General features: G+C 45.6%; 1 protein-coding gene across 5 annotated transcripts in view; it reads right to left on the bottom strand.

The window, feature by feature from the left end:
- The window catches only part of LOC135916819 (uncharacterized transporter YutK-like), a 511,079-nt gene that overhangs the window by 404,924 nt on the left and 80,960 nt on the right, over positions 1 to 25,195 (bottom strand). For all 5 annotated transcript variants that reach the window (XM_070531469.1, XM_070531470.1, XM_070531473.1 and 2 more), the window contains one exon: positions 14,434 to 14,581. In XM_070531469.1, coding sequence (XP_070387570.1) covers positions 14,434 to 14,581 — 148 coding nt within the window. The remainder of the gene's footprint in view (positions 1 to 14,433; positions 14,582 to 25,195) is intronic.

Raw genomic sequence — 25,195 nt, 5'->3', positions numbered from 1 at the left:
CTGTTCTATTCCGAGACTGTTAAACATTACTTTAGTTTTCTGCAGATTAATTTTTAGACCCACTCTTCTGCTTTGCCTCTCGAGGTCAGTGAGCATGCATTGCAGTTGGTCCCCTGAGTTACTAAGCAGGGCAATATCATCAGCGAATCGCAAGTTACTGAGGTATTCTCCATTAACTTTTATCCCCATTTCTTCCCAATCCAGGTCTCTGAATACCTCCTGTAAACACGCTGTGAATAGCATTGGAGAGATCGTATCTCCCTGCCTGACGCCTTTCTTTATTGGGATTTTGTTGCTTTCTTTATGGAGGACTACGGTGGCTGTGGAGCCGCTATAGATATCTTTCAGTATTTTTACATACGGCTCGTCTACGCCCTGATTCCGTAATGCCTGCATGACTGCTGAGGTTTCGACAGAATCAAATGCTTTCTCGTAATCAATGAAAGCTATATATAAGGGTTGGTTATATTCCGCACATTTCTCTATCACCTGATTGATAGTGTGAATATGATCTATTGTTGAGTAGCCTTTACGGAATCCTGCCTGATCCTTTGGTTGACAGAAGTCTAAGGTGTTCCTGATTCTATTTGCGATTACCTTAGTAAATACTTTGTAGGCAACAGACAGCAAGCTTATCGGTCTATAATTTTTCAAGTCTTTGGCGTCCCCTTTCTTATGGATTAGGATTATGTTAGCGTTTTTCCAAGATTCCGGTACGCTCGACGTTATGAGGCATTGCGTATACAGGGTGGCCAGTTTCTGTAGGACAATCTGCCCACCATCCTTCAATAAATCTGCTGTTACCTGATCCTCCCCAGCTGCCTTCCCCCTTTGCATATCTCCCAATGCTTTCTTTACTTCTTCCGGCGTTACCTGTGGGATTTCGAATTCGTCTGGACTATTTTCTCTTCCATTATCGTCGTGGGTGCCACTGGCACTTTATAAATCTCTATAGAACTCCTCAGCCACTTGAACTATCTCATCCATATTAGTAATGATATTGCCGGCTTTGTCTCTTAACGCATACATCTGATTCTTACCAATTCCCAGTTTCTTCTTCACTATTTTTAGGCTTCCTCCGTTCCTGAGAGCATGTTCAATTCTATCCATATTATACTTCCTTATGTCAGCTCTCTTACGCTTGTTGATTAACTTCGAAAGTTCTGCCAGTTCTATTCTAGCTGTAGGGTTAGAGGCTTTCATACATTGGCGTTTCTTGATCAGATCTTTCGTCTCCTGCGATAGTTTACTGGTATCCTGCCTAGCGGAGTTACCACCGACTTCCATTGCACACTCCTTAATGATGCCCACAAGATTGTCGTTCATTTCTTCAACACTACGGTCCTCTTCTTGAGTTAAAGCCGAATACCTGTTCTGTAGCTTGATCTGGAATTCCTCTATTTTCCCTCTTACCGCTAACTCATTGATCGGCTTCTTATGTACCAGTTTCTTTCGTTCCCTTCTCAGGTCTAGGCTAATTCGAGTTCTTACCATCCTGTGGTCACTGCAGCGCACCTTGCCGAGCACGTCCACATCTTGTATGATGCCAGGGTTAGCGCAGAGTATGAAGTCTATTTCATTTCTAGTCTCGCCGTTCGGGCTCCTCCACGTCCACTTTCGGCTATCCCGCTTGCGGAAGAAGGTATTCATTATCCTCATATTATTCTGTTCCGCAAACTCTACTAATAGCTCTCCCCTGATATTCCTAGTGCCTATGCCATATTCCCCCACGGCCTTGTCTCCAGCCTGCTTCTTGCCTACCTTGGCATTAAAGTCGCCCATTAGTATAGTGTATTTAGTTTTCACTCTACCCATCGCCGATTCCACGTCTTCATAGAAGCTTTCGACTTCCTGGTCATCATGACTGGATGTAGGGGCGTAGGCCTGTACAATCTTCATTTTGTACCTCTTATTAAGTTTCACAACAAGACCTGCCACCCTCTCGTTATTGCTATAGAATTCCTGTATGTTAGCAGCTATATTCTTATTAATCAGGAATCCGACGCCTAGTTCTCTTCTCTCCGCTAAGCCCCGGTAGCACAGGACGTGCCCGCTTTTTAGCACTGTATATGCTTCTTTTGGCCTCCTAACTTCGCTGAGCCCTATTATATCCCATTTACTGCCCTCTAATTCCTCCAATAGCACTGCTAGACTCGCCTCAGTAGATAACGTTCTAGCGTTAAACGTTGCCAGGTTCATATTCCAATGGCGGCCTGTCCGGAGCCAGTGATTCTTAGCACCCTCTGCTGCGTGGCAGGTCTGACCGCCGCCGTGGTCAGTTGCTTCACAGCTGCTGGGGACTGAGGGCCGGGGTTTGATTGTGTTGTTCATATAGGAGGTTGTGGCCAAGTACTGCACCAGGGTGGCCAATCCTGCTCTGGTGAGGGAGTGCGTTACCGGTTCTGGTCAGCGGGATCAGGCCACACTCCAGGCCTGTTTATGCAATTTTATCAACACGCGGATTTTTTTAATTTTTTTTAATCCGGTGGAAAATTGCCGGCACCGGGATTCGAACCACGGACCTCTTGCACGCGAGGCGGGTGTTCTACCTCTACGCCACCGCTGCGGTGTCATCACCATCATCACCATCATCACCATCATCATCATCACCGCTGCGATCATCACCATCTGCGAAAAACAAGTGCCATATGGGTCGAGTGACTCGAGGCGAGAGCGCGCTCACGTGCACGGAGAAATCATGCCAGCCTACCTGGTGCAGGTGGGGACGCGGTATTCTCGCGTGACAAGCGTGCCTTCGCGTGCCACGAGCACGGAATAACCGCGTGTGTTGAGCAACAAACGCGTACACGTGTACCCGCGTCAAGCGTGCAAGACGCGAACGATCCCTGCAGTGAACTCCTATTTTCGTAGCATATCGCTAACACCGCGTGCACTTTGCCTAAATATCTTCTAAAACAGTGCCGAAAAGCACAAGTAAGGTGTACTTATACCTCGCACACGCGGGTGTTTATTGTAGGCTTGAAGTACTCCCGGCCGATTCTGTGTAACCACGCAGAACGACGCTCTCGGTCATTTTTCCCGGTCGGAATCTAGAAAAACATCTTTCCAGTCTCAATTCGGTTGCTGCATCCGAAGGCGCAGCAGCCAGGCATGATTTCCTTGCAGTCGAACGCGAGCGCTACAATCGGAACACAAAAAACGTAGGGAACCTGCGCTGCGCAGGTCTAACTCAGCCGGCCCGCCCGGCGCTTGGAAGGTATATGGCACCCCAAAGTCGCGTAGTACGGTTGGGCCAATGAACGCGTCAGCGGCGCGGGGACAACGAATGCGGTACTCTGAAATTTTTTCCAGTGATTCTATGCGGAGGCTGCTTAGAGCGCCAGCAACAGGCAGCAAGGGGAAGCACGTCCGCTTTTAGCGCTGTCTATTGGCGGTCAGAATAACCAGACGCGGCTGATAGGCAAGCGGCTGTGGACTGCCGACCACGCCAGGTGGATGCGCAACCGGCGATGCCTGCAACGTAGCGTTTGCTGCTGTCGAACCGCGCTCGGTACGCTAGCACATTGGAAACGAGGAAGGACCAACATATGCCCGCCAGTGAATAGGCACTCCCAGCGTATTTTAATTCGCAAGCATTCTTTGGCGAGTACCGCAGCAAGATCTGTCTGCCACGTGGCGAAAAGTGTAATAACTTGTATCTGCCCAAAAATGCGTTATGTGCGACGTTGCGTTTAATCATTATAATAATGTAAATGTAGATGATTGGCAGCTTTATAAGCGATGAAGAACAGTTTAAAAAATTGATTAGAGAGAATATCAATAGAGATACATACGGTCCACATGAAATGCATGGGAAACTCTATAGCAGGGGTTGGCCAACTTGAAATTTGGGTGTATGCCAACATAAATTTGGGATTAAGACGGCAAGCTGGGCGAGTTGGTGATTGAACATGTTCCGGTGGGTGGGAAGCGCGACCCGGACGAGATTGTAGAGGCCTACTTCATGCATGTGAACTCAGGCGCATGCGCCAGCCAGCCTTCTATCACTCTACAGTATAAAGAAGCTGATTTTTTGAATGGCAAGATAGGCTGACACCCTTGTAAACGTCATTTTACACGTGTTTACATTTTCTGTATATTATAGTCCGTTGCTTGAAATAATCAACCAGTTGTTAGTCTGCGCTCGTGTTGTGTACTTCCATTCGTCCTTCGTCCGGGTCGCGCTGCCCACCCACAGGAGTAAATTTGGGAGTAGGCCAATTTAAATTTCGGGCTGTGCCATGGGCCAATTTGAAAGATGGGCGTCGGCCCACTTGAGATTTGGATAAATTTGGGGGTGGGCCAACTTAAATCTCTTAGTGGGCCAAGTTGAAATTTCGGGGTGGACCAAATTGAAATATGGGTGTAGGCCAACATAAATTTTCGGGTGGGCCAAGCTAAATTTCGGGGTGGGCCAGCTAAAAATTTGGGGGTGGTACAACATGAAATTTTGGGGGTGGGCCAACATGGAATTTATAGAAATTTGCAGGTGGGCCAACTTGAAGTTTGAGCGTGGGCCAACTCAAAGGAGACAACTTAGTTCAGGGTTCGGCAGCACCGTCCCACATTATCGTGAAAGTTTTGCCGCATAGCAGTCACGCCTAGTCTTTACCTTGGTATGTCGGGGGCGGCACGGTCATTTGACGCCGCGTCACGCCCGACTGCGCCAGTGTATGCTTACAAAGCCGACAGGAATGTAGTATATTACAGCAAAACGCTATTAAACATCATTTACTTGTAGGAAGCAGGACCTTCAGGCCCGTAAGCGATTCGGCCAGCTAGAGATCAGGCACGATAGATTTGTACCACAGTTAACGCATAAAGATTGACGTATATATACACTTCTGCCTGTGCTGTCGAGGAGTAGGAGGAGCAACAAATCACCGCCCAAGCCATCCAGATGGTCAACCAGCGAAGCTGAAACGCGCGTCTCCGGTATTTATCACGGGTTTAATCCCGATGGTTCATTAAACTACGGCTTGGTGGGCTGCACGAGCCTCTGCTTGAGCTCGGGTTGCAGCATCGGCACGGCGTAGACGAGCTCGTTCCCGGTTCTGCACTCGGAGTTGCTGATTGAAAGCTGCCTGCTCCCCCGAAGTAACCTACCCATTTCGGAGCCGGCGACAAACTGATGCGTGAGCGCTCGGCCATAGAGAAATTCAACAAGAGGGGACAGTCTTCAAAAACTGGCAACAGGAATTCCATCCGTTAGTTGACGCGAGCACTTGAGAGTAGACAGACTTGATAAGGCCATGCAGTTACAGTCTACTAAGGATGACTCGGTGCTGGGATTAGCTGAAACGCAGAGTAAGCTAATCGAAAAAGTTGAAAGCTCGATGTAAATTCTGTCCAAAAAATATGATGAAATAACCACAAATATTGCTTTTCAGAGCAGGCAGATTGCTGCTCTCAGGAAACGCTCTGATTAAATAGACACACGTCTAGCCGCGAAGGATAAAGAAATCGCGCAGCTGCAAACAGCGGTCACAAATTTGGAGATTTATTGTAGGAGGAATAATATCCAAATTCATGGCGTGAAACCTGGTGGTAATGAAGACCTTAACATTGTTTTGAAATCACTAGCAGAAAAACTCGATATAGCATCTCTGACTGCTGATTGTATTGATGCAGCTCATAGGCTGCCAGCTAGAAAAGGAAGGATACCGCCCATAATCGTTAAATTTACTTCAAGAATACAAGGAGACACATGGTATAGCAAACGTAGAATCTTAGTAAAGGAAAACATTTTCATCAATGTAACCTTGACGGCTGAAACAAGGAGACTGCTCTGGCAGGCAAAGCGAGTTGCAAAGGCTAAGGCATTCAAGTTTGTGTGGACTAAGAATGGAATGGTTTTCATGAGAAAAACTGAAGGATCTGGCGCGAAGAAAATTGGCAGCGAAGCTGATCTATTAAGGCTGAATTAGTCATGCCCACAGCGCTCAATTCATTCGCGGAATGGGTACAAAGAAGGTGGCGCTCTAATGATGGCTGCAGTGCACCATTTCTAGAGCTTGTGCACACTAATATCAGAAGCATTAAAAAGCATTGGTATTCATTCAATGTGTACCTGAGCGAAGTATTGCAATACTTAGACATCCTAATATTAACAGAGATAAATATAACGCAGTCCGAATCTGCAGCGTTTGTTCTCAAAGGCTTTCAGTCACATTCAAAGTGCCGTGACCTGAGCAAGGGCGGTGACGTCTATGTTTTTGTTAGAAACGAATGGATAATGGCAGTAATTTCTGCTGACTTTGCCGCAGCGGAAGTGGTTCCCTTCCCATTATGCAATCCTAAAGCTACTTTCCTGGTATTATCAGTATACAGACCACCTAATTCTGATCTGAAAGTATTTTTATCTGAATTGTCTACATTCCTCACTAAACATGCTCGTCATGACATAATTATAGCGGGATATATAAACATTCATATCCCCAAACCAAGAAAACAGGGAGTCGCTGGCTATGTAGATCTGTTTTCAGCTCATGGTTTGGTACACCTTATACATGATTTCACCCGTGAAGAACTTGTAGCTTCTCGCCTCACGAGATCATGCATCGATCATATAGCGTCGAGATGCCCAAACTTTGAAACCGAGGTGGTAGTTATACATAAAAAAAGTGGCAGATCATTATTTCACGGCCTTGCGTGTTACAGATACTATCGCTCCTGAAGATGACGTAAATTACGTGGGGTACTTCATAGACGACAGAAAGGTAGATAAGCTAGTCAGAAACTTTGACTGGACGACATTAGACACATCCAACCATGTGATAACGTATAATCAATTGTCAAATCAGTTTAGTACGTTCTTTTTACTAGCCACGACAAAAGTTAAATTGAAACGCAGAAATCCCAGGCAAAAATGGATAACGGCATCCATTGTAGAACTATCTTACCAAAAAGATAGATTATGGAGGCTTTGTAAAAGTTACCCGACAAATCTAGATCTGCAAAAAGAATATCGAACCGCACGTAACAAGCTTACTGCTCAGTTACGAATAAGTAAACGGGAATACTACACTGAAAAATTCTCACAGTGTCGCAGTAACGTAAGAAAGACATGGGGCTTGTTGCATGACTTGGCGGGAAAACCTGAACGTAAAAGTCTACATGATGGCTTGCTGAAAACATTTTCACCTGCAGAATCATTGGACATTGCGAACTCCTTTAAAGATGCCTTTGAACTATCACTAACAAAACTAAAACAGCAGTCTTCTAGAACTCCGAGTTTAAATTACCTAGGGCAGATGATTCCAAACTCTGCTATTCTACCATCCATTAATGCAAGTGACCTGTGGGACTTGATCAACGCAATTCCACTCAACAAACCGGCAGGTTATGACCGAATAAGAGTGCGAGATATAAAGTGCAATTTCTATCATCTGCAAAACGTACTCTTGTTTATCTTAAACGGATGTTTCGAAACAGGTATAATTCCGCAGGGTTTAAAGACCTCAGTAATTAGACCAATATATAAGAAAGGTAGTAAATCAGATAAAAATAACTATAGACCAACTGCAATAATGAACGTGTTAGCGCATGTAATGGACAAATTTATTTACACTTGCACGGTATCCTTTTGCGATAAATTTTATATTATAAGTCCCTCCCAATACGGTTTCACACGTAGGTTAAGTACAGTCGATCTGCTTGAAGAATGTAACGATTATATATGTAAAAATATTGATCAAAATAACATTGTGCTTGGCCTTTTCTTAGATCTGACAAGAGCTTTTGAAACCATAAAACACAACATCATGATGTACAAACTAGAAAGTATTGGTTTCCGAGGTCCTTATTCGAAATACTTTTCCAATTATTTTTCAAACCGTATGCGTGTAGTTTCTATAAAAAATACATATAGTGATTTTACATCAGTTAAATATGATGTACCTCAAGGATCGGTCCTGGGACCTCTCTTATTTAACATTTACGTAAATGACATTGCCAACCTACAACTGAATGCTGCAATATTTCAATACACTGATGACACTGCACTACTTATATCACACTAATCGTATTCTGAAGCCGTAAAACTACTTCGAGAAGACGCAACACGTGTGATTGATTGGTTAAATGCTAATGAAATATAGTACCTTGGTCTTCATTTTGACGACCGTATGTTGTGGGATGTCCACATTGACTACATAATGAAGCGTTTAGGAATCGTAGCAGCTCAGTTATACACGCTTAAATTTAAAACGCCAGTTAAGTTGCGAATGTTAGTTTTTAAGGCTCTAGGTCTAGTCTGTGCTCAGATATGGTATTTCAGTTTTTGGTTCCTGTTCACAAACGAAAGTAGATCGAGTGGATAAGCTATTGCATAGGATAGCTGCGAGCATACTGTATGGTACCGCTTACGATTGTTCAGACAATGACGTAAGAAGTAATATTGCAGGTGTTGAGTCCTTTTCGGATCTGTTTGTACAAGTGATACTTCTTGCTAATATTTTCTCGAATCGCCACAAAATAATACAGAGTAAACCTAAAACGCTAAGAAAAACATGCCTTTATCAGTTACCGCGTATATATACGAACAATGGTAAGAAGTGTCGAGCATATTACGTTCCTTTTTATTTTAACCAGTTTCCGAAAGAAATAATTGAACAGCATTCCCAAAAAGAAGCCAAACAACAAACTAAAGCATGGTTACTTCATCCTCAAAATACTTGACAAGTATTGTGTGCTTATGTTCTCTTAAACAGTTCCTATCATTATTCACACTATTGTCTTGTAAACAAAAAGCTTGGGATCTTTTTTATTTATGTGTTTCTTTACCTTTTCCCAAAGAAGTAGAGAGAAATTTTATTTTTCAAATTAGTTTTTTTTTCTCATGCTACTAACACAGTAAAATATTCCTGTTCAGTGTTGTCTTTAAGCTGTTGCGATATGTAACTTATACGTCATACTTCTTTTGCTAGCAGCGAGATCGCGCCTCATGTCTGCCGTGACACGCCCACAAGCGACTTGCGCTTATGCGGGCACAATATGTGTAATAAGTTGTGAGCTGCTGAAATAAAGATGTATGTATGTATGTATGTATGTATGTATGTATGTATGTATGTATGTATGTATGTATGTATGTATGTATGTATGCATGCATGCATGCATGCATGCATGCATGTATGTATGTATGTATGTATGTATGTATGTATGTATGTATGTATGTATGTATGTATGTATGTATGTATGTATCAGAAAAAAAGACTGTGAGATAAACTTCCAGAGAACGTTTCATTTTCACTAAAAGTGAAAAAGTTTTGCGTGTAAATGAACTTATACTTTGCAACTTATTTTTGTTGCGTTGCCTAGCAACAAGCTAGCTGCACGCCAGACGCGCGTGCATACATCATGCGCCAGACAAGCCGCAGGAGTGAGCGAGTCTGGCTGCGCATGAGAAGCTCGCGTGCACGGCGACCTGTCTTTTTTGGATGTAGCCCGTTTTTTGGGCTCCCGGCGTTCTCTTGTATTCCGTCTACATTTTGACACGGCACCGCTGCACTACTGGACTACAGCAAGGTGAGGAATTTTGTTTGACAGTCTGCGACGCACTTCAAGCACATTTAGGCTTACTGCACAAAACTGAACCTATATATAGTGACGCAGTTATCGAAAAACAGCTCCGCAGTCCAGGCCTAGTTAATATGAGTTAATTACTCGTACTGGGAGATTTTTGTGACGCTTTCTATGAACCCAAGCATAATTAAAACTTCTTTCGGTAGTTTTTGGGCACGCTCGCCGCACCTGGCTTTCCGACGAAACGCACCTTGGCCGTGTGACGCAGTTTCGCGTGTACTGAATCTTACCGGGACACGTTTTGGCGCTTTCTCTGAAACCAGACATTATTGTAACTAATTTCACTACTTTTCGGTGTACTTTTCAAGCCCAGTGGCCGCGCTCGGCGTAGCTAGTGGCGCAGTTAGCGAAAAGCAACTCGGCTGTGTGCCGCAGTTAGTTTCGCGCGTACTGAATCTTACTGGTAGAAGTTCGCGACGCATTCTCTGACCCGAAAAAGTATTGTAATTTATTTGGTAACTTTTTGGGATATCTTGAGGCGTGCTCGCCGCGCCTGGGGTTGTGAAGCTGTTAGCAAAAAAGCAAGCCGGCGATAGTGAGTTAGTTTTGCGTGTACTGAATTTTAGTGGGACAAGTTTGTGACGCATTTTATAGCCCTGCAACAATATGTACCTTATTTCGGTACTCATGCTTGTCGAAAACGCGACGAGCGATTGCCGACAGTGATAACACGGGAGTGTTGCAAGCGCCGGCAGGACGCGTAAAAGATAACACGGAGGAGCTCACGAACATGACATTTATGTATTCTGAGCGACTTAAAACAGGCTTTGCACCCACGAATCTGTCTCTAGTGCGACTAGAAGGCATTCTGCGAGCGTGTAACATGGTCTGGCTGAGCCTGTGTTGTAGCCACCTTTCTGTGCTTGGCGTACCATCGCGTCGACTGAGGCCAAGTTGTTTTGAAACGCGATGTCACCCGTGTATTTGTAAGTGCAGGAAACAAGTGCAGGAAACAATGCCCGGGAATGGAGGGTTGCTTGAAAATCGGATGTTTTGTTCATATTTTATAGCATTGTTTGGGAGGAGTCTTTGCTGCGAAATGTACGTAAAAGTGAATTTATCTCTAATGCCGCTCATTCACCACTTAAGGCCCGTTTATAGTCCGACGTTATCGGCGCGCGGGCGAGCGTCGTTCGCGGTCAGTCACGCTACGTCGGTTGCGCTGCGCCAGCCGAGATGCCATCCCCTCTATACTTCAATGCGCGCGCCGTCGGCTGCTATCTTCGGAGCATGCGCAGAAGGTTCGCCAAGTCGCGCGCCGTCCGCAAAAGCCGTCTGCGGAGTTGTGTTGGCGCCTTTTTCTTCGCGCGCAGTGCATTGTGGTGCGAGAGTTCCGCCGACTCCGACGCGCGAATGGCTCACGAGCCATATCGGCGCCGGGCCCGTCGGGGCGCGTTGGAAGCCGCCGGTTACGTTGGCTGCGCCGGTGCGCCCGACTATACACCAGAACACCGTGAATTCAAAGGGCGCCGCCATATTGATGAGCGCCGGTCGCGCCATCTATCCCAAGCGCCGCGAAGTAGCAGGCTTGGGCTGCCACGCCGGGAGATGCGACCCGGCGCGAAAGCGAAACTTGGGCTTTTTAGCTGGGCGGAAGGCGTGTTTCGCGTTTTTTCTAACCTGTCATTTTCGCTGTCTGGATTCAATCAAACTTCAAGACCTCATGCAAGTCCGCAATGGCCACACTGAGTGGTGTGCAGACTGCAGAAGCGAATACATCGGGTAGGTACGCTATTACGTTTGTACAAACCGCGCGCTATATGCTAGAACACGTGTGAGCTTTTTGGCACGTAACCTGTGAAGGAATTTACAGCACTGTGGTGGTGCCATATATTATTAAAGCACGCAGAACACTGTCATCTGCACTTTCAGTTTGGTCTTGTTTATCATGGTCTCTACTGGGTTGGCCGCGTTTGGCAACCAACTGGCGAGGTCGTTTGACTGCCTGGTTAGCAGACGCCTGTCCTTCACCACCTGCACATTGAAAACAAAATAGATGTTATAGTAAGAAGGGCTGTAGTTCTTTCCCATGCCATCACTGTTGCGAAGATATAAAGTCCTCTCAAAGTGAAAGAGAAAATACACCAGGCCAATTGTATCGTGCAACCACTTAAGAGTACAACATTCAGAACAAAAGCCTACAGCACTCGAACAAGCAGCATGTGATGCTAAACCTGCACTCATTGGAAAATGAGGTACTACAGTAGCTATAATGTTCAACTACATGTGCAGTCAAAGCCCGTATAACAGGACGAGCATGACAGATGCAGGTGTTGTACAGTTGCACAAATTATGACAGGGCACGTAAAATTATCATCCCTACTTAAAGCTGCATCATCAGGACCCCTTTGGTACAAGACAACAACCGCACCTGCATTCCAAGAAATTGGCCCCACCAACTGCAGCTACCTGGTACCAGACATGTTTCGCTTGTGCGAGGCCATCGGATTGTTGGCGCTCCCTTAGAAAAGAAAACAGTAAAAAAAAACTAGTGAGAACGATCAAAATTTTGTTACAAAATACAAGAATAATTAAGCACCTTATTTTCCTCGCCATATGAACGGAAATATTTTGCGCTTTGCCCCGCATAACAGCCGGCACGCAGTTTAGAGCTCAGGAGGCTCAAATGAATTCGTTACGAATGACACCTGCAACACCAGCTCGTAAAGGTAAGTGCGCTGCAAGAACACCTTCGGCGACGAGTAGTCGTCGTTTACGTTTTTGTGGACGCATGCTACGTGACGAGCAGACTTCGGTTTACTTTCATTAGCAATAACGCTCACCAGCAAGGCCTACAACTTGTCGTTCACGCTTAATGGTCATTCCGTGCACCAGCTGCAAGTATCGCTAACCGCAAACTCAACTGTTCCGCTTAACCGTCGGGAGCTCTGCCTGAATGAAAACACGAAAAGGCTTGCCTTTTTGTTATAGCCAAGGCGAAGCACCGGCGCGGGATTCTGCTCTAGTGGCTTGTTGCCCAGAAAGTGCTCGGAGCAAACCTGCGTGTTACACGTATTACGTTTGTAGGGCGCAAAGTTGAACGTGGCACCAAAATATACACAGATCGAATACTCACTCGTGCATTTTCACTGGGTTGGTAGTTCTTTCTATTCGCTGCAGCTATCCACCGGTGGCGCAGCTTGGCATTCTTCGTTGCGGATGGAAATCGGCGCAGGATGAAAACACCGCACCGGCACGATTCCCTACGTGTGTTGTGCTCTTCGCAAACAGCGCTAAGCAACCTGCTCCTTTTCCGCTGGTTGTTTTGGCATCCAAACACGACGCAATGATGCCCAGATGACTTCTTCTGCTTTGGATCCGTGTGAACGGGCACATTTCCGCACTTTGGAGCCCTAGAGCTGGCGCTTGCCATGTCTACTGGTCGCCGGCGAACACACTTTGGCAGCCCAGTGCAAAACGGCGCCGGTCGACCGGGCAACCCGGGTGCGAGAGTATGCGTTCGGTTAGTCTGGGTGCGAGACTAGCGTGTTCTGGTCTATAGAGGGGTCGTTTTCGCCGACGTTACGTCGGACTATAAACGGCCCTTTACGCACATTTCGCCTCGACACGCAATACTCCTGTTAGGTACGTATACCGAAATGATACATGCTTGTAATTTACTTTCTTTCAGCTCATGGCATCCGGTGGAGCTTCGTACGGCAACGACTGCTGCTTACCTGGTGCCCCAAATTTGGATGAATGTAGAGGAAGCCCGGAACGAGTATTTATATACAGCAAAATAAACATTTCATCATTTCAGAAGACGACTTGCGTTTTATTTATGAAATTGCACATGACGGATTCGGTGGAGTCTTGTAAAGGTCGTTCGCAAAAATTTTACTAAAGAATGAAACGATTCCACGCCAAGGCCACGCGGGGTTCAGCAGAAGCGAAAAAAAAAAATGCCGCACCGAACAGCGTAGCCGACGCGGCGTGTACCAACTGGTGTTCAAAATGCGCGCGCCCAAAACCGAAACCGGGAGGAGTCAATACCATCCGCTTGGTGTGCTACAGTCAATTCGGCCGCTGGGCTCTATGGGAGTGTCCGCTCTTCTTGAAATTTCTTTCTCTATGGCTCGGCTGCGACGGAGAGCAACGACGTCACTATCGTTGTCGTCACTATTAGTCACAATCAGTCGCGCGCTTCTCTTTCTCTGTTTTTTTTTTCGCGCATGCGCATGGGGTTGCGCCGGAGGAGTTTTCGGCATACAGGCAAACGACAGACAGATGGACGGAACGGCTAGCCATATACAGCTTCGCTGTAAAACTTCATATTCGTCAGATGTCAGAGTTCATTGAATAACTCGGTTCTTCTGCCAGGCGGCGTGAAGTGGCCGTAAGTTTTCGGCGATATCCAAAGCCCAGTTGACGGTCCGCAGCTGGACCGCGGGAACCGAGCTGGGCACAGCTACCTACCAGTCCGAAGTGTCATTAAGTTGGACTAACGCCCTGGGTTTTAGACCGGGCGTCGCTGCTTTTGCATTTAGGTGAGAAGCAGCCCGGATATATTAGTGAATACTTGCAAGGGTAGGCAAATTAGCCAGTGTGCAACTCTCCCCAGGTAACCTTTTGTAGTTTATTCAGTGATTTATGTGAAGGGGGTATTTCTGTCTGCCTTCGCGGTGGCAAGTGGTAATTTTGGGGAACGTGACCATGGGATCCCTCGCTGAACCCAGGTCGAGACCTCCCACCGCCCGGCTGATGAAACCTGGGTCATAATGACCGAAGTTTCGTAATGATCGAGGTAATAGGCATAATGTGCGGTATCGGCTTAAATTCGGGGCTCACCCAGATTCGTGCAAATATTTTAATGAAGTTATATATACAGAGAGGGCACGTCAGCCTTCTCACCTTTGTTGGGTATTTGGAGAAGACAAAGCCAAGGAAGAGCAGCAAAGCGATGCCGGAGAGAGAGGTTAGCCGGTAGCTGTCTTCCATCGCATCGTACACCAAGGCCACAAGCAAACAAGTCCACAGCGAGAGCCACAGCAACGGCCGCCTGCGCAATAGGGCCCCTAGCATCTTGCTGACTGCTGTACAATAGACTGGCTGAACTTAAATGACGCCTGCTAGAATTGTTTAAATGCAGTGGCAATGGGGACCAGCAAGTGGGGACACCTAAGCGCTGACATAAAGACATGCTTTATTAGAGACAGGTACATGCGCATATTTCTACGCATGCATATAATACTCATGAGGAAGCAAGGACGCCATGCGTGCTCTATGCCACAGTAAACAAAGAAGGCAGATAATTCTTTACAAAGCAAGCGAAGGCATGCTCACACACTTATCATTCGAACTTACCATTCTTGCTGCTTCGTTAACCAGCCCTTTCTGTTCCGTGTCTCGGTACGAAAAAGCATTTCTGATACAAAGGCTCACAGCAAATGTGCAAGGACCAGTGAGCCATACCGTTTTCTTTTTATTGCCATGGAAATTATATGGACGCTTATTGTGCATTTACAGCGTCGCCGAAAGGTTCTATATAAAGTGCATGGGTGATAAAATTGTCGCCGCGCGTCGCATGCAGTATATGCGAGTGAAAATGTGCGAGGGTGAACCAGCGACCACGGCTCGCGCACGCAAGCGAGCAAAGCGGGTGGAAAAGCCTTCTCTCGCAGAGAAGCGCTCACGCTCGTCTTTCCTTTCCTTTCGCATGTCACTGTTGTTTGAATTATTTTCTTGCGCTAAAAAGCATCATTCTGATTAAGCACCGACTCGCCCAAGAAGAAGTTATCCTCTCGCACGAAGAGCTCCGGGCGGAGGGTGGTGAGCGCGTTCAATCCCGGTCGCCACGGACCGCTGTATCTGGAAAGTCATCTGCGACGGGGCCTGAGTGCGCCGCGCGCGGATAATGTTTTCGCGGCTTAATTGCGTTGATCCGACACGCCGGCACGAAGGTCAATTCGCTTGCGGCTGCGCTTCCTCACTTGGGCGTTCTTGGTGCGAGTTTCCGCGGTCATCGAGTTAGATGCGTTCATGTTCGCTTGTGAGCGTACCACTGCATGCTTGCTAACTCAGTTAGTGTGCCTATGTTTACAAGATTATACGGCCCATAAAACTACTATGCATACTTCGTATGGCAAGCTGTCCACTAATTTGCAATCGCAATCGATGCTTCGCCTTTCGGGCAAAACTAGGACTTTTCTTTATATTGCTGCTATGTTCTCCAAATATGTCATTTAGACAGCGTTCTGTCTGGCCTGCGTAGAACATTATGCATGAAAGTAAGCTTACATAGACTACAAATCTCAACAGTCAATAAAGCACGTTTTGTGACGCTCAGTGCGGCCACCCATGTGTCTGCTGCAGGATACCTGATTCTCATAGTTAAGCGAGTTTTACGGGTGCTCTATTACGAGCACAAGGAAGACTTGCAGTATTGTCTTCCAGCCACTTTGTTTGCTTTGCGAACGGTTCCTCATGAGCCTACAGGGTTCACGCAAGCAGAACTAGTGTATGGAAGGACATTCCGTTCTCCACTGAGAATGTTAAGAGAGATGTAGGAGGAAAGAGGAAAGAATCCAACAGTGGTAGAATACGTGCTAAATCTGCTGGAACGCTTAAGTGCAGCCCAAGAACCAGTCGAAAAGAACACACAAGTAGCTCACAAGAAAGCGAAGTTCTATTACGACAAGAATGCGAGGCTTCGTAGGCTTAACGCCGGAGACGAGGTCATCATCATCATCAGCCTAGTTACGCCCACTGCAGGGCAAAGGCCTCTCCCATACTTCTCCAACTACCCCGGTCATGTACTAATTGTGGCCATGTTGTCCCTGCAAACGTCTTAATGTCATCCGCCCGCCTAACTTTCTGCCGCCCCCTGCTACGCTTCCCTTCAATTCGAATCCAGTCCGTAACCCTTAATGACCATCGGTTATCTTCCCTCCTCATTACATGGCCGGCCCATGCCCATTTCTTTTACTTGACTTCAACTAAGACGTCATTTACCCGCGTTTGTTCCCTCACCCAATCTGCTCTTTTCATATCCCTTAACGTTACACCGATCATTCTTCTTTCCATAGCTCGTTGTGTCGTCCTCAATTTCAGCAGAACCCTTTTCGTAAGTCTCCAGGTTTCTGCCCCACATGTGAGTACTGGTAACACACAGCTGTTATACACTTGCCTTTTGAGGGATAGTGGCAACCTGCTGTTCATGATTTAAGAATGCCTGCCAAACGCACCCCACCCCATTCTTATTCTTCGGGTTATTTCAGTCTCATGATCCGGATCCGTGGTCACTACCTGCCCTAAGTAGATGTATTCCCTTACCACTTCCAGTGCCTCGCTACCTATCGTAAACTGCTGTTCTCTTCCGACACTGTTAAACATTACTTTAGTTTTCTGCAGATTAATTTTCAGACCCACCCTTCTGCTTTGCCTCTCCAGGTCAGTCAGCATGCATTGCAATTGGTCTCCTGAGTTACTAAGCAAGGCAATATCATCAGTGAATCGCAAGTTGCTAAGGTATTCTCCATCAACTTTTATCCCCCATTCTTCCCACTCCAGGTCTCTGAATACCTCCTGTAAACATGCTGTGAATAGCATTGGAGAGATCGTATCTCCCTGTCTGACGCCTTTCTTTATTGGGATTTTGTTGCTTTCTTTGTGGAGGACTACGGTGGCTGTGGAGCCCCTATAGATATCTTCCAGTATTTTTGCATATGGCTCATCTACACCCTGATTCCGTAATGCCTCCATGACTGCTGAGGTTTCGACTGAATCAAACGCTTCCTCGTAATCAATGAAAGCTATATATAAGGGTTGGTTATATTTTGCGCTTTTTTCTATCACCTGATTTATAGTGCGAATATGGTCTATTGTTGAGTAGCCTTTACGGAATCCTGCCTGGTCCTTTGATTGACAGAAGTCTAAGGTGTTCTTGATTCTATTTGCGATTACCTTAGTAAATACTTTGTGGGCAACGGACAGTAAGCTGATCGGTCTATAATTTTTCAAGTGTTTGGCGTCCCCTTTCTTATGGATTAGGATTATGTTAGCGTTCTTCCAAGATTCTGGTACGCTCAAGGTTATGAGGCATTGCGTAGACAGAGTGGCCAGTTTCTCTACAACAATCTGACCACCATCCTTCAACAAATCTGCTGTTACCTGATCCTCCCCAGCTGCCTTCCCCCTTTGCATAGCTCCTAAGGCTTTCTTTACTTCTTCTGGCGTTACCTGTGGGATTTCGAATTCCTCTAGGCTATTCTCTCTTCCACGATCGTCGTGGGTGCCACTGGTACTATATAAATCTCTGTAGAACTCCTCAGCCACTTGAACTATCGCATCCACATTAGTAACGATATTGCCGGCTTTGTCTCTCAAAGCACACATCTGATTCTTGCCTATTCCTAGTTTCTTCTTCACTGTTTTTAGGCTTCCTCCGTTCCTGAGAGCCTGTTCAATTCTATCCATATTATAGTTTCTGATGTCCGCTGTCTTACGCTTGTTGATTAACTTAGAAAGTTCTGCCAGTTCTATTCTAGCTGTAGGGTTAGAGGCTTTCATACATTGGCGTTTCTTGATCAGATCTTTTGTCTCCTGCGATAGCTTACTGGTTTCCTGTCTAACGGCGTTACCACCGACTTCTATTGCGCACTCCTTAATGATGCCCATGACATTGTCGTTCATTGCTTCAACACTAAGGTCCTCTTCCTGAGTTAAAGCCGAATACCTGTTCTGTAGCTTGATCCGGAATTCCTCTAGTTTCCCTCTTACCGCTAACTCATTGATTGGCTTCTTGTGTACCAGTTTCTTCCGTTCCCTCCTCAAGTCTAGGCTAATTCGAGTTCTTACCATCCTATGGTCACTGCAGCGTACCTTGCCGAGCACGTCTACATCTTTTATGATGCCAGGGTTCGCGCAGAGTATGAAGTCGATTTCATTTCTAGTCTCACCATTCGGGCTCCTCCACATCCACTTTCGACTAACCCACTTGCGGAAAAAGGTATTCATTATCCGCATATTATTCTGTTCTGCAAACTCTACTAATAACTCTCCTCTGCTATTACTAGAGCCTATGCCATATTCCCCCACTGACTTGTCTCCAGCCTGCTTCTAGCCTACCCTGGCATTGAAGTCGCCCATCAGAATAGTGTATTTTGTTTTGACTTTACCCATCGCCGATTCCACGTCTTCATAAAAGCTTTCGACTTCCTTGTCATCATGACTGCATGTAGGGGCATAGACTTGTACCACCTTCAATTTGTACCTGTTATTAAGTTTCACAACAAGACCTGCCACCCTCTCGCTAATGCTATAGAATTCCTGTATGTTACCAGCTATTTCCTTATTAATCAGGAATCCGACTCCTAGTTCTCGTCTCTCCGCTAAGCCCCGGTAACACAGTATATGCCCGCTCTTTAGCACTGTATATGCTTCTTTTGTCCTCCTAACCTCACTGAGCCCTATTATATCCCATTTACTACCCTCTAATTCCTCCAATAACACTGCTAGACTCGCCTCACTAGATAACGTTCTAACATTAAACGTTGCCAGGTTCAGATTCCAATGGCGGCCTGTCCGGAGCCAGGTATTCTTAGCACCCTCTGCAGCGTCACAGATCTGACCGCCGCCGGGGTCAGTTGCTTCGCGGCTGCTGGGGACTGATGGCCGGGGTTTGATTGTTGTATTCATATAGGAGGTTGTGGCCAAGTACTGCACCAGGGTGGCCAATCCTGCTCTGGTGAAAGAGTGCGTTACCGGTTCTGGTCACCGAGATGAGGCCGCAATCCAGGCCTGCTTGTGCATTTGTATTTTCCGGTGGAGAATTGCGCGGCACCGGGGTTTGAACCACGGTCCTCTTGCACGGGATACGGATACTCTACCGTCTCCGCAGGAGTAAATAAAAAAAAATTAAATTATGGGGTTTTACGTGACAAAACCACCTTCTGATTATGAGGCACGCCGTAGTGGAGGGCTCCGGAAATTTCGACCACCTGGGGTTCTTTAACGTGCACCTAATTCTAAGTACACGGGTGTTTTCGCATTTCGCCCCTATCGAAATGCGGCCGCCGTGGCCGGGATCCGATCCCGCGACCTCGTGCTCAGCAGTCTAACACCATAGCCACTGAGCAACCACGGCGGGTCCCGCAGGAGTTGTACGCCTCATTTAACCTACAGTGGTGCCCTATTTGATCAGTCAAGGTTGACCAATCTGAGCTCAGTTATACCGCCCGGATGTCACTCGGCTAGAGAACCTGGTATTTATGACTTGCACATGTGTGGCCATACCTAATTGAGGATGTATATAATTTTTAGGAGGGTTCCCGTACAGTGATAAAATAAAGGAAAAGACATTAAAAAGACAGAAAAATAAGAAAAAAGGGGAGAAAAAAAGGAAGATGACACGTGATTTGAACTCGTGACCCTCAGATGTTGCCCGGAAATATAGCTCAGTCGGTTGGTTCGTGAGGCTCCAGGCTACTTTCAAGCGCCATAGCTCCTGCTCCGAGCCTCATACTTACGTTTAAAGGGACTAATGTTGTCCGCGATAGTCGCTTTTGGTTTTGTGGATAGTCGTTTTGTGGTTAGTGGTTGGAAGGCATACTTTCTTGGAAAAAATGGCCGCCCGAGGAGAAGAGCGAACTCGACCGGCTTTAGAGACTAGAAAAACTGCCTTAAAATATTTAGACTTGAGGGGAAAGCTTCATTAACAAACTATAACACGGCAATCAGCACTCGAATACGACGAGAGAAATTATTGAGACATGGAAAATTCCCTTGATATAAATATGGTTTGCGAGACAAATGCTTGTAAGTATTGAACCTCTTAAAAGATGAGGGGCGAAATATGCGCTCACCGAGAGGGCATCGTCCACACGAGACTACCACCAGGCACCTTACTGAGACGTAGAAAGCTCTGCGGCCGGAACAAAGCCTCCCTTCTCCGCCGGCCAAGAGGGGAAAACGCGCTTTCCGATCGCTCAAGGTTGCACGGACATAGTATAACTCTAGCGTCTAGGAAAAGCTTAAACAGGTGCGAGGGCGGCACGCATAGCGTGGGAAGCTAGCCGCCAGAGTAACTATCTCAAGGACTGCTGCTGACGAGAGCGAAATACCTTCGTGTAATTATAATAACCCTAATAGGACTACTTTCAAAAGAACAAAAAAAAAGAAAGGGAACGGCCGAGAAGGCTATACTACGAGAGCTATGACTGATAATTTTCTGTATATATATATATATGTATTCATCTATGGGATCGCATGCGCGCGCTGTTGCTTTGTCTCTGCGTGTAGTAGTTAAGAGAGCCAGTTTAAGGGCAGAGAATAAGGAAGGAAAGGAAAGCAAAATTGCAGCGCCGTGGTTTTAAATCGCACCCGTGATAGAGAAACGGAAGCCGATATAAGCGTGCGTGGCTATGATACGCACACGATAGCACAGCAATCAGCACTCGAATATAATTAAAACCCTAATAATAATTGTAAATATTCATCTCATCTATGCGATCTAATGCACGCGTTGTTGCTTTGTCTCTGCGTGTAGTAGTGAAGAGAGCCAGTTTAAGGGCAGGGAATAAGGAAGGAAAGGAAAGCAAAATTGCAGCGCCGTGGTTTTAAAGCGCACCCGTGGTAGAGAAACGGAAGGCGATATAAGCGTGCGTGGCTATGATACGCACACGACAAACTGCCTTAAAATATTTACACTTGAGGGAAGGCTTCGTTAACAAACGATAGCACAGCAATCAGCATTCGAATATAGTTATAACCCTAATAATAATTGTAAATATTCATCTCATCTATGGGATCTAATGCGCGCGCTGTTGCTTTGTCTCTGCGTGTAGTAGTTAAGAGAGCCAGTTTAAGGGCGGAGAAGAAGGAAGGAAATGAAAGTCTCTGAAGTAAAATTGCAGCGCCGTGGTTTTAAAGCGCAACCATGGTAGAGAAACGGAAGGCGATATAAGCGTGCGTGGCCATGATACGCACACGACAAACTGCCTTAAAATATTTAGACTTGAGGGGAAAGCTTCGTTAACAAACTATAACACGGCAATCAGCACTCGAATACGACGAGAGAAATTGATCCTCAAATGATCCTCATGATCCTCAAACCTTCAAGAAAGAACAAGCTTGAAGTTCACTGGGACGGCCCCGTTAAAGTGTTGCACAGACTTTCAGATACTAACTATGCTCTTAAAGTGCCCGGTCGCAGGAAGGAAGTGAGGAAATACCACTGCAATTTGATGAAGCCGTACACGGAGCGATGCGGAGTCGTTAACTTTACCAACAAGAAGCAGGATGACACTAGTACCGAGTTTAATGAGTATAAGGCGACCTCCACACTGAAATCAGCCTGGAAGAAGTGGTAAAATATTCGGCAATGTCGCAAGCTATTAAACCCGAGCAGCTAGATGAGCTAAGAGGGCTGTTAGGGGAATATCTCAATAGATTCAGCAATCGGCCAGATAGAACGGAACTAATAACGCATGAAATGGAACTGACATCAACCAAACCCGTAAGATCAAAGCCTTACAAAGCCTTACAGAGAGAAATTATGCAGGCAGAAATACAGCGCATGCTAGAGTTGGGAGTGATTCAACCCACTGAGAGTGACTACACGTCATCGCCAATACTTGTAAAAACCCCTAATAATGACCCTCGTCCATGTGCTGATTACAGGAAGTTAAATGCCATCACTAAGGATCAGCTGTACCCGACACCGAACATTGAGGAATGAATGGAAAGGGTTAGCACTGCTAAATACATTTCAACTATGCGGCGATGCGGGCAAGTTGCCCTTTCAGAAAGTGCCAGCCGCTATGCCACAATTATGTCACCTGTAGGCACTTTTCGCCCTCTCGCCCTCAGCTTCGGGCTGAAGAGCAAGCTTTAGCGCGGGCCCAACTCCGACGCGGCAGATTCAAATACATGTAAAACGCAAAAACGCTTTTCTGAGATAACCCCTTGACCAACTTTAATGAAATTTGTTGCATTTGAGAGAAAAAGTGAGATTGCAGTGACTGTTGGAAGCGGAATTTCGATTTAGAGCCTGAATGTTCTTACAAGAAATTTCAAATATTCGAAAGTTTGAAAAAAAAATAGAAGCACGAAGTTTACAAATTAATAGCTCTCCCTCAATAAAAGATATCGCGTTTCTGTAAATGGCACCCATCAGATCGTTGGAAGCGGACAAATTTGCTGTGTCATTTTATATGTTACATGAATTTGTTACATCGTTTACAAGTGTTCTTCAAAAACTGCATTTCTATATTACTAAATTTTTTTAGATTCATGAGTAACATATCAATTTTGTCCGCTTTAGATGCACTAGTAGATGCATTTTACAGAATGGTTTTATCAGTTTTTGCTACTGAGTTACAGAGTAGTAAACTTGATAGTTTCATCTATTGCAAATTTTGGATATTTGCCATTTTTTCGTAAAAAAAGAGGACTTTAATCGAAAATTCGAAACAACAGTCACTAGATGTTAAGCCTGTCTTTTACATGCAAAAACCTCGTCAAATTCGGTGGAGTGGTTACCGAGAAAAACGAATTCTCCTTTTACATGTATTTAGATAAGAGCCCCAGAGCTTCTGAATACCTTCTTCCACAAGCGCTATAGCCGAAAGTGGACGTGGAGGAGCCCGAATGGCGAGACTAGAAATGAAATAGACTTTATACTCTGCCCTGGCATGATACAAGCTGTGGACGTGCTCGGCAAGGTGCGCTGCAGTGACCATAGGATGGTAACAACTCGAATTAGCCTAGACCTGAGGAGGGAACTGAAGAAACTGGCACATAGGAGCCCGATGAATCAGTTAGCGGTAAGAGGGAAAATAGAGGAATTCCGCATTAAGCTCCAGAACAGGTATTCGGCTTTAACTCAGGAAAAGGACCTTAGTGTTGAAGCAATGAACGACTATCTTATGGGCACCATTAAGGAGTGTGCAATAGAAGTCGGTGGTAACTCCGTTAGACAGGATACCAGTAAGCTATCGCAGGAGACGAAAGATCTGATCTAGAAACGCCAAAGTATGAAAGCCTCCAACCCTACAGCTACAATAGAACTGGCAGAACTTTCCAAGTTAATCAACAAGCGTAAGAGAGCAGATATAAGGAAGTATAATATGGATAAAATTGAACATGCTCTCAGGAACAGAGGAAGCCTAAAAGCAGCGAAGAAGAAAATAGGAATTAGCAAAATTCAGACGTATGCGTTAAGAGACAAAGCCGGCAATATCATTACTAATATGGATCAGATAGTTCAAGTGGCTGAGGAGTTCTATAGAGATTTATACAGTACCAGTGGCACCCACTACGATAATGGAAGAGAGAACAGTCCAGCGGAATTCGAAATCCCACAAGTAACGCCGGAAGAAGAAAGCCTTGGAAGATATGCAAAGGGGGAAAGCAGCTGGGGAGGATCAGGTAACAGCAGATTTGTTGAAGGATGGTGGGCAGATTGTTCTAGAAAAACTGGCCGCCCTATAAACGCAATGCCTCATGACCTCGAGCGTACCGGAATCTTGGAAGAACGCTAACATAATCCTAATCCATAAGAAAGGGGATGCAATGACTTGAAAAATGATAGACCAATCAGCTTACTGTTCGTTGCCTCAACTATTTACTAAAGTAATCACAAATAGAATCAGGAACACCTTAGACTTCTGTCAAGCGAAGGACCCGGCAGGATTCCATAAAGGCTACTCAACAATATACCATATTCACACTATCAATCAGGTGATAGAGAAATGTGCGGAATATAACCAACCCTTATATATAGCTGTCATTGATTACGAGAAAGCCTTTGATTCAGTCGAAACCTCAGCAGTCATGGAGGCATTGCGGAATCAGGGTGTAGACGACCCGTATGTAAAACCACTGAAAGATATCTATAGCGGCTCCACAGTCACCGTAGTCTTCCATAAGGAAAGCAACAAAATCCCAATAAAAAAAAGCGCGTCAGGCAGGGAGATACGATCCGTCCAATGCTATTCACAGCCTGTTTACAGAAGGTTTTCAGAGACCTAGAATGGGAATAATTGGGGATAAGAGTTAATGGAGAATTCTTTGGTAACTTGCGATTCGTTGACGACATTGCCTTGCTTAGTAACTGACTGACCTGGAGAGGCAAAGCAGAAGGGTAGGTCTAAAACTTAATCTGCGGAAAACTAATGTTGAACAGTCTCGGAAGAAAACAGCAGTTTACGATAGGTAGCGAGGCACTGGAAGAGGTAACGGAATACATCTACTTAGGGTAGTTAGTGACCGCGGATCCGGATCATGAGACTGAAATAATCAGAAGAATAAGAATTGGCTGGGGTGCGTTTGGCAGGCATTCTCAGATCATGAATAGCAGGTTGCCATTATCCCTCAAGAGAAAAGTGTATAATAGCTGTGTCTTACCAGTACTCACCTACGGGGCAGAAACCTGGAGGCTTACGAAAGTGTTCTGCTTAAATTAAGGACGACGCAACGAGCTATGGAAAGAAGAATGATGGGTGTAACCTTAAGGGATAAGAAAAGAGCAGATTGGGTGAGGGAACAAACGCGAGTTAATGACATCTTAGTTGAAATCAAGAAAAAGAAATGGGCATGGGCAGGACATGTAATGAGGAGGGAAGATAACCGATGGTCATTAAGGGTTACGGATTCGATTCCAAGGGAAGGGAAG

Source organism: Dermacentor albipictus, chromosome 1 (genome assembly GCF_038994185.2).
Source record: "Dermacentor albipictus isolate Rhodes 1998 colony chromosome 1, USDA_Dalb.pri_finalv2, whole genome shotgun sequence".
NCBI classification, from domain to species: Eukaryota; Metazoa; Arthropoda; class Arachnida; order Ixodida; family Ixodidae; genus Dermacentor; species Dermacentor albipictus.
The sequence above is the reverse complement of the archived record's forward strand: the minus strand, read 5'-3'. Positions and strand labels throughout refer to the sequence as shown.